Genomic DNA, 9,231 nt, shown 5'->3' with positions numbered 1-9,231 from the left:
TTTGAGGACAACTCAATGGACAGTGTAGGGAGAAAACCTCCTGGCTCCTTGAATGCCGTTTCTGGAGACACTGCGATCAATGTGGGAGATATGTCAAGATGTGTGTTTGTTTTGAGGACGGCTCTCTGGAGAGTCTTAGCAAAGAGGTCACACAGATAATCAGAGCAATTCTGAGACACTGAGAACAAGCTCCACAATTCCCTCCTGGCACTTTCCCTGTAGGAGATAGCGCAAGACGTTTCTGTATATTGGGCACAGCGCTCTGCACGGTGTTAGCAGAGACTTTCCCGGGACAGTGAAACCCTATGTCAGAGACACTGAGAAGAAGCCCCAATGTTCCCTCCAGGCACTTTCAGTGTGGGTGCTTTCTCCACGTGGTTCCTGGTTTCACTGCAGCTCTGAAGAGAATGTTAGCAAAGAGGTAACGGGGACAGTGAAAACAGTACTCAAAGACAGGGAGAGCAAGCTCTCTCTTGGCACTTTGGATGTGGGACATACAGCGAGATGTTTGCTGCTTTTGCGTTTGGCTGTTGGGAGATTTACAGCACAAAGATATCTAGTTGATTTGAAGCAGTTCCGAGAAAGTCTAAACATAATCCCCACTTCTCCCCCCTGGCACTTTCCATGTGGGAGATATAGCAGGATATATATTGGTTTTGAGGACAACTCAATGGACAGTGTAGGGAGAAAACCTCCTGGCTCCTTGAATGCCGTTTCTGGAGACACTGCGATCAATGTGGGAGATATGTCAAGATGTGTGTTTGTTTTGAGGACGGCTCTCTGGAGAGTCTTAGCAAAGAGGTCACACAGATAATCAGAGCAATTCTCAGAGACACTGAGAACAAGCTCCACAATTCCCTCCTGGCACTTTCCCTGTAGGAGATACCGCAAGACGTTTCTGTATATTGGGCACAGCGCTCTGCACGGTGTTAGCAGAGACTTTCCCGGGACAGTGAAACCCTATGTCAGAGACACTGAGAAGAAGCCCCAATGTTCCCTCCAGGCACTTTCAGTGTGGGTGCCTTCTCCACGTGGTTCCTGGTTTCACTGCAGCTCTGAAGAGAATGTTAGCAAAGAGGTAACCGGGACAGTGAAAACAGTACTCAAAGACAGGGAGAGCAAGCTCTCTCTTGGCACTTTGGATGTGGGACATACAGCGAGATGTTTGCTGCTTTTGCGTTTGGCTGTTGGGAGATTTACAGCACAAAGATATCTAGTTGATTTGAAGCAGTTCCGAGAAAGTCTAAACATAATCCCCACTTCTCCCTCCTGGCACTTTCCATGTGGGAGATATAGCAGGATGTATATTGGTTTTGAGGACAACTCAACGGACAGTGTAGGGAGAAAAGGTCGTGGCTCCTTGAATGCCGTTTCTGGAGACACTGCGATCAATGTGGGAGATATGTCAAGATGTGTGTTTGTTTTGAGGACGGCTCTCTGGAGAGTCTTAGCAAAGAGGTCACACAGATAATCAGAGCAATTCTCAGAGACAGTGAGAACAAGCTCCACAATTCCCTCCTGGCACTTTCCCTGTAGGAGATACCGCAAGACGCTTCTGTATATTGGGCACAGCGCTCTGCACGGTGTTAGCAGAGACTTTCCCGGGACAGTGAAACCCTATGTCAGAGACAGTGAGAAGAAGCCCCAATGTTCCCTCCAGGCACTTTCAGTGTGGGTGCTTTCTCCACGTGGTTCCTGGTTTCACTGCAGCTCTGAAGAGAATGTTAGCAAAGAGGTAACGGGGACAGTGAAAACAGTACTCAAAGACAGGGAGAGCAAGCTCTCTCTTGGCACTTTGGATGTGGGACATACAGCGAGATGTTTGCTGCTTTTGCGTTTGGCTGTTGGGAGATTTACAGCACAAAGATATCTAGTTGATTTGAAGCAGTTCCGAGAAAGTCTAAACATAATCCCCACTTCTCCCCCCTGGCACTTTCCATGTGGGAGATATAGCAGGATATATATTGGTTTTGAGGACAACTCAATGGACAGTGTAGGGAGAAAACCTCCTGGCTCCTTGAATGCCGTTTCTGGAGACACTGCGATCAATGTGGGAGATATGTCAAGATGTGTGTTTGTTTTGAGGACGGCTCTCTGGAGAGTCTTAGCAAAGAGGTCACACAGATAATCAGAGCAATTCTCAGAGACACTGAGAACAAGCTCCGCAATTCCCTCCTGGCACTTTCCCTGTAGGAGATACCGCAAGACGTTTCTGTATATTGGGCACAGCGCTCTGCACGGTGTTAGCAGAGACTTTCCCGGGACAGTGAAACCCTATGTCAGAGACACTGAGAAGAAGCCCCAATGTTCCCTCCAGGCACTTTCAGTGTGGGTGCTTTCTCCACGTGGTTCCTTGTTTCACTGTAGCTCTGAAGAGAATGTTAGCAAAGAGGTAACCGGGACAGTGAAAACAGTACTCAAAGACAGGGAGAGCAAGCTCTCTCTTGGCACTTTGGATGTGGGACATACAGCGAGATGTTTGCTGCTTTTGCGTTTGGCTGTTGGGAGATTTACAGCACAAAGATATCTAGTTGATTTGAAGCAGTTCCGAGAAAGTCTAAACATAATCCCCACTTCTCCCTCCTGGCACTTTCCATGTGGGAGATATAGCAGGATGTATATTGGTTTTGAGGACAACTCAATGGACAGTGTAGGGAGAAAACCTCCTGGCTCCTTGAATGCCGTTTCTGGAGACACTGCGATCAATGTGGGAGATATGTCAAGATGTGTGTTTGTTTTGAGGACGGCTCTCTGGAGAGTCTTAGCAAAGAGGTCACACAGATAATCAGAGCAATTCTCAGAGACACTGAGAACAAGCTCCGCAATTCCCTCCTGGCACTTTCCCTGTAGGAGATACCGCAAGACGTTTCTGTATATTGGGCACAGCGCTCTGCACGGTGTTAGCAGAGACTTTCCCGGGACAGTGAAACCCTATGTCAGAGACACTGAGAAGAAGCCCCAATGTTCCCTCCAGGCACTTTCAGTGTGGGTGCCTTCTCCACGTGGTTCCTGGTTTCACTGCGGCTCTGAAGAGAATGTTAGCAAAGAGGTAACGGGGACAGTGAAAACAGTACTCAAAGACAGGGAGAGCAAGCTCTCTCTTGGCACTTTGGATGTGGGACATACAGCGAGATGTTTGCTGCTTTTGCGTTTGGCTGTTGGGAGATTTACAGCACAAAGATATCGAGTTGATTTGAAGCAGTTCCGAGAAAGTCTAAACATAATCCCCACTTCTCCCTCCTGGCACTTTCCATGTGGGAGATATAGCAGGATGTATATTGGTTTTGAGGACAACTCAATGGACAGTGTAGGGAGAAAACCTCCTGGCTCCTTGAATGCCGTTTCTGGAGACACTGCGATCAATGTGGGAGATATGTCAAGATGTGTGTTTGTTTTGAGGACGGCTCTCTGGAGAGTCTTAGCAAAGAGGTCACACAGATAATCAGAGCAATTCTCAGAGACAGTGAGAACAAGCTCCACAATTCCCTCCTGGCACTTTCCCTGTAGGAGATACCGCAAGACGTTTCTGTATATTGGGCACAGCGCTCTGCACGGTGTTAGCAGAGACTTTCCCGGGACAGTGAAACCCTATGTCAGAGACACTGAGAAGAAGCCCCAATGTTCCCTCCAGGCACTTTCAGTGTGGGTGCTTTCTCCACGTGGTTCCTGGTTTCACTGCAGCTCTGAAGAGAATGTTAGCAAAGAGGTAACGGGGACAGTGAAAACAGTACTCAAAGACAGGGAGAGCAAGCTCTTCTAGATGGGGGACCAGGCCCACACATGGGGGGCCCAGACCCAGAGATGGGGGTTCCAGACCCACAGATGGGGGTCCCAGACCTGGAGATGGGGGTTCTAGACCCACACGTCGGGGTCCCAAACCCATAGATGGGGGACCAGGCCCAGAGATGGGGGGAGAGACCCACACATGGGGGGCCCAGACCCAGAGATGGGGGACCAGGGCCACACCTGGGGGTTCTAGACCCATAGAGGTGGGTCCCAGAGCCACACATGGGGGGCCCAGACCCATAGATGGGGGACCAGGCTCACACACGGGGGGCCCAGACCCAGAGGTGGGGGGACGGACCCACACATGGGGGGCCCAGACCCAGAGACGGGTGTTCCAGACCCACACCTGGGGGTCCCAGACCTGGAGATAGGGGTTCTAGACCCACACCAGGGGGTCCAAGACCCATAGATGGGGGACCCAGACCCAGAGATGGGGGGACAGACCCACAGGTGGGGGTCCCAGCCCCATAGATGTGTGTGCCCCTGGACACCTGGGTCCCCTCTGCCCCATAGATCCGGGTCCAGCCCCATAGGTGGGGGTCCCCCCGGCCACCTGGGTCCCCTCCCCAGTCCCCTGGGTCCCCCCTCCCCGGGCACCTGGGGCCCTTCCATCCCTTCCCTGGCCCCATGGGTGCCCCCTGCCCCACGGCCGTGGGTCCAGCCCCATAGCCGTGGGGTGGGGCTGTCCCCAGACGAGTCGTGCTTCACCCCGCTCTTCGCCCACGAGGAGATGGGGGAGATCGTCAAGAACTTCCTGGTGGTCCACGTCGACCCCCCCGGCATGGAGGAGGGCGCCCCCCCTACCCCCCAGGGTGCAACCCACGGCGCCCCGCGACCCCCATCGCCCGCCCCCCAACCCCCCCCTCCCCCAGCCCCGCTGATCCCGCCCCGCTTGATCCCTCTTGAACCCTTGATTGACCACCTTGAGTCTCCGTTGCCCCTCCCCGTTGGCCCCGCTGACCCCCAAGTTGGCCCCGCTGACCCACAGTTGACCTCCCATGATCCCATTGACCCCCAAGTTGGCCCCACTGACCCACAGTTGACCTCCCATGATCCCATTGACCCCCAAGTTGGCCCCATTGACCCCACCGACCCCCGAGTTGACCCTGTTGGCCCCCCAGTTGGCTTCACTGACCCCCAAGTTGGCCCCACCGACCTCCCGGTTAACCCCAGTGACCCCCAAGTTGGCCCCGCTGACCCACAGTTGACCTCCCATGATCCCATTGACCCCCAAGTTGGCCCCGTTGACCCCACCGACCCCTGAGTTGACCCTGTTGGCCCCCCAGTTGGCTTCATTGACCCCCAAGTTGGCCCCGCTGACCCCCAAGTTGGCCCCATTGACCCACAGTTGACCTCCCATGATCCCATTGACCCCACCGACCCCCGAGTTGACCCTGTTGGCCCCCCAGTTGGCTTCATTGACCCCCAAGTTGGCCCCACTGACCCCCAAGTTGGCCCCGTTGACCCACAGTTGACGTCCCATGATCCCATTGACCCCACCGACCCCCGAGTTGACCCTATTGGCCCCCCAGTTGGCTTCATTGACCCCCAAGTTGGCCCCACCGACCTCCCGGTTGACCCCAGTGACCCCCAAGTTGGCCCCGCTGACCCCCAAGTTGGCCCCGCTGACCCACAGTTGACCTCCCATGATCCCATTGACCCCCAAGTTGGCCCCGTTGACCCACAGTTGACCTCCCATGATCCCATTGACCCCCAAGTTGGCCCCGTTGACCCACAGTTGACCTCCCATGATCCCATTGACCCCCAAGCTGGCCCCATTGACCCCACCAACCCCCGAGTTGACCCCGTTGACCCCCTGTCACCCCCCCGTTGACCCGTTGACCCCCCCCTGCCCCCCAGGTACCAGTACCCCTCGCTGGAACAACTGGCCGAGATGATCCCCTGCATCCTCCAGTACCTCAAGTGAGTTGGGGGGCTGCCCCATAGCGGGGGGGGGGGTCAGGATGACCTTGACCTCGTGACACTCCACCCCCCGCCCCCAGCATCGCCAGCATCATCGGGATGGGGGTGGGGGCCGGCGCCTTCGTCCTGGCGAAATTTGGGGTGAGTGGGGCTGGGGGGGGCGGGGGCACATGGAGGGGCTCGGGGGTGGTTATGGGGCATCTTGGGGGGGGGAGATCTGTGGGTCCTTGGAGGGGGGGTCCTGAGGGTCTCTGGGGGGGGTGTATGGGGCATCTGGGGGGGGTTCTGTGGGGTTCTGTGGGTCTCAGGGGGGCTATGGGTCACCTGGGGGGGATCTGTGGGTCTGGCGGGGGGGTTGCGGGACATCTGGGGGGACACATGTGGGTCGGGGGGGGGGGGAGTGTCATTGTGGGTCTGGAGGGGGTTTGGGGGGGTTCCTTGGGGGAGAACTTGGGGGTCGCTGTGGGGCTGGAGGGATCTGGGGGGGTTCTGGAGGGGTCCTGAAGGGTCTCCGGGGGGGGAATTTGGGGGTCTGGGGGGGTCGCCGTGGGTCTGGAGGGCTCTGGGGGGGGAATCTATGGAGCTGGGGAGGTCGCTATGGGGCAGGGGGGTCGCTGTGGGGCAGGAGGGCCCTTGGGTGGGATCGCTGTGGGTCCGGAGGAGGTTTGAGGAGCTCCTGCGTTGGGTTCTTGGGGGTCACTGTGGGGCCGGCGGGGAATCTATGGGTCCGGGGAGGTGTCTATGTGGCAGAGAGGACCGCCGTGGGGCAGGAGGTGACCCCCGGCCCTGCCCCACAGCTGCTGCACCCCGAGGCGGTGGAGGGGCTGGTGCTGGTCAACATCGACCCCCAGGCCAAGGGCTGGATGGACTGGGCCGCGCACAAGGTGGGGCGGCCGTGGGGCGGCCATGGGGCGGCTGTGGGGCGCTCTAGTGGGTCTCCGTGGGCATATGGGGCACCTTTAGGTCTTCTATGGGTCTCCATGGGGCACCTATGGGTCACTTATGGGTCTCCATGGGGCTACGGAGCAGCCGCGGGTCACTTATGGGTCTCCACGGCGCTATGGGGCACCTCTAGATGTTCTGTGGGTCACTTACGGGTGTCCATGGGACTATGGGGCACCTATGGGTCCCGCCGGGTCCCTGTGGGTCCCACGGGTCTCTGTGGGTCCCATGGGTCCCAATGGGTCCCGTGGGTCTCTATGGGTCACTGTGGGTCTCTATGGGTCTTATGGGTCGCTATGGGTCTCTGTGGGTCCCATGGGTCCCTGTAGGTTCCATGGGTCCCATGGCTCCTTATGGGTCGCTGTGGGTCCCATGGCGCCCCACTTGCTGCCCCACAGCTCTCGGGCCTGACGTCCTCCACCACCGACATGATCCTGGCCCATCTCTTCACCCAGGTGGGGCCGGGGGCACTTGTGGGGCCGGGGGGAGGAACTTGTGGGGCTGGGGGCATCAGTTATGGGTCCTGGGGGGTCACTTGTGGGTCGGTGGTGAGTCAGCCGTGGCCCTGGGGTGGGTCAGTTATGGGTCTCGGGGTGGGTTACGGGTCGGTTGTGGGTCCGGGGGAGCGGCGGGGGGTCAGTTGCGGCTCACTTGTGGGTCTGCCCCACAGGAGGAGCTGTCGCCCGCCCCCCCGGCCGTGCAGAGCAGCCGGGCCCGGCTGGGGGCGACCCCCAACGCCCCCCTGCTGTGGGGCATGTACAACAGGTGGGGGGCTGTGGGGCACTGGGAGGCACTGGGCTGTACTGGGGGGCACTGGGGGGGGGCTGTGGGGCACTGGGAGGGCACTGGGATATACTGGGAGGCACTGGGAGGGGGCTGTGGGGCACTGGGCTATACTGGGAGGCACTGGGAGGGGGCTGTGGGGCACTGGGAGGGACTGGGCTGTACTGGGGGGCACTAGGAGGGACTGGGCTGTACTGGGAGGCACTGGGAGGGCACTGGGCTATACTGGGAGGGCACCGGGGGGACACCGGTGTGTACTGGTGTGTACTGGGGGCACTCACCGTGGCGGTGGCGGCTCCCTGCTCCTGCTCCTGCTCCTGCCGGGGCCGCGCAGCCGCGGTGACCTGGGCCTGGTGCGCAGCGGGGCCGGCAGCCTGCGGTGAGCGACCCCCCCTCGCCCCTCTGACCTTTGACCCCGTGCCTCCGGGATGGCCTCCGACCCCCCACAGTGACCTTTGACCCCCTCTCCCCTCCACCCCCCCCCAAAGCTGCCCCATGTTGCTGGTGGTGGGCGACGGCTCCCCCCACGAGGAGGCCGTGGTGAGTGACGTCACCTGACCCCGCCCCCCCGTGAGGTCACGTGCCGGGGTCACATGGCCCGTCCCGTGACCCTCGTGGAGTCACGTGACCCCCGCCACGGCCCGTCCCCCCCCCCCCCAGGTGGAGTGCAACGCCAAGCTGGACCCCACCCAGACCTCCTTCCTCAAGGTGACCTTTGACCCCCCGACCCCGTGACCTTTGACCCCCTACACCGTGACCTTTGACACCCCACAGATGGCGGACGGAGGGGGGCAGCCCCAGCTCAGCCAGGTGAGGGGTCAAAGGTCACCAGCGCCAACGGGGGGGCGTGGCTTAAGGGGGAGGGGGCGTGGTCTGGGAGACTGAGGGGGCATGGCCTAAGGGGGGGCGTGGCCTGGCACCGGCCTTCTATCAGGGGCTGTAGGGGCAGGGCTTGGAAGGGAGGGGGTGTGGCGTAAGGGCGCACCAAAGCCATAGAAGGGGTTGGTTGGGGGGGGCGTGGCTAAGGGGGGAGGGGGCGTGGCCTCAGGGCGTCCCCCATATAAGGGGGGTGTGGGTGTGGTTTGAGGGGGAGGGGGCGTAGCCTAAGGGGAGGGAGCGGGGCTTAAAGGGGCGTGGCCCCCTATGGGGGGGTTGGGGTGTGGCTTAAAGGGGGCGTGGCCTAAAGGGGCGTGGTCTTGACCCCCCCCCCCGCCCCCCCCAGCCGGCCAAGCTGACAGAGGCCTTCAAGTACTTCGTGCAGGGCATGGGCTACAGTGAGTACAATTAGTGCTCATTAATATTCATGAGAGCTCATTAACCCCCCCCCGCGGGGGTAATTAACCCCCCCCCCCCCGGGGAGAAATTAGCACCCAAGGGGGGGGGCAATTAATTGCCCTGGGGGGTAATGAAGACCCCCGGGGACAGCAATTAATGACCCCTGGGTTAATTAGTGCTCCGGGGGGGGTAATTAACTGCTTTTCCTGGGGTATAAATCTGCCCGAGGGGGTGGGGTGCATTATTAGCCCCCCTGCAGGTTAATTAATGGCCCTGGGGGGGTAATGAATGGCTGCGCGGGGGGGGGGGTTGGGGTAATCAGTGACCCGGGGGGGTAATTAATTGCTCCGGGGGGTTAATTACCCCGCCCCCCAGGTCCTGGACCGCAAGCGCAGCGTGGGGCCAGGTAGGGAGAGACGTCAGCGATGATGTCAGCGGTGATGTCACGCGTGAGGCCACACCCTCCCCCCCCGCCTCACGTCACCTCCCCCCTCCCCCTCCCCCCCTCCAACGTGTGACGGC

General features: G+C 59.4%; 1 protein-coding gene across 1 annotated transcript; it reads left to right on the top strand.

Moving 5' to 3' along the window:
• Positions 1–4,478: 4,478 nt before the first annotated feature.
• On the top strand, positions 4,479–8,772 carry LOC141737426 (protein NDRG2-like; the record flags this gene model as incomplete). The annotated part of the gene is made up of 11 exons (XM_074572118.1): positions 4,479–4,598; positions 5,647–5,709; positions 5,790–5,850; positions 6,507–6,593; positions 7,050–7,106; positions 7,322–7,416; positions 7,769–7,813; positions 7,923–7,974; positions 8,095–8,142; positions 8,209–8,244; positions 8,657–8,772. Coding segments are annotated over 11 exons (730 nt in total), but the record flags the coding sequence as incomplete, so codon positions are not given.
• Between the last annotated feature and the right edge of the window lie 459 nt (positions 8,773–9,231).

Source organism: Larus michahellis, unplaced genomic scaffold (genome assembly GCF_964199755.1).
Source record: "Larus michahellis unplaced genomic scaffold, bLarMic1.1 SCAFFOLD_178, whole genome shotgun sequence".
In the NCBI taxonomy this organism is placed as follows: Eukaryota; Metazoa; Chordata; class Aves; order Charadriiformes; family Laridae; genus Larus; species Larus michahellis.
Note: the sequence above shows the minus strand (reverse complement) of the source record. Positions and strands in the feature narration are given on the sequence as shown.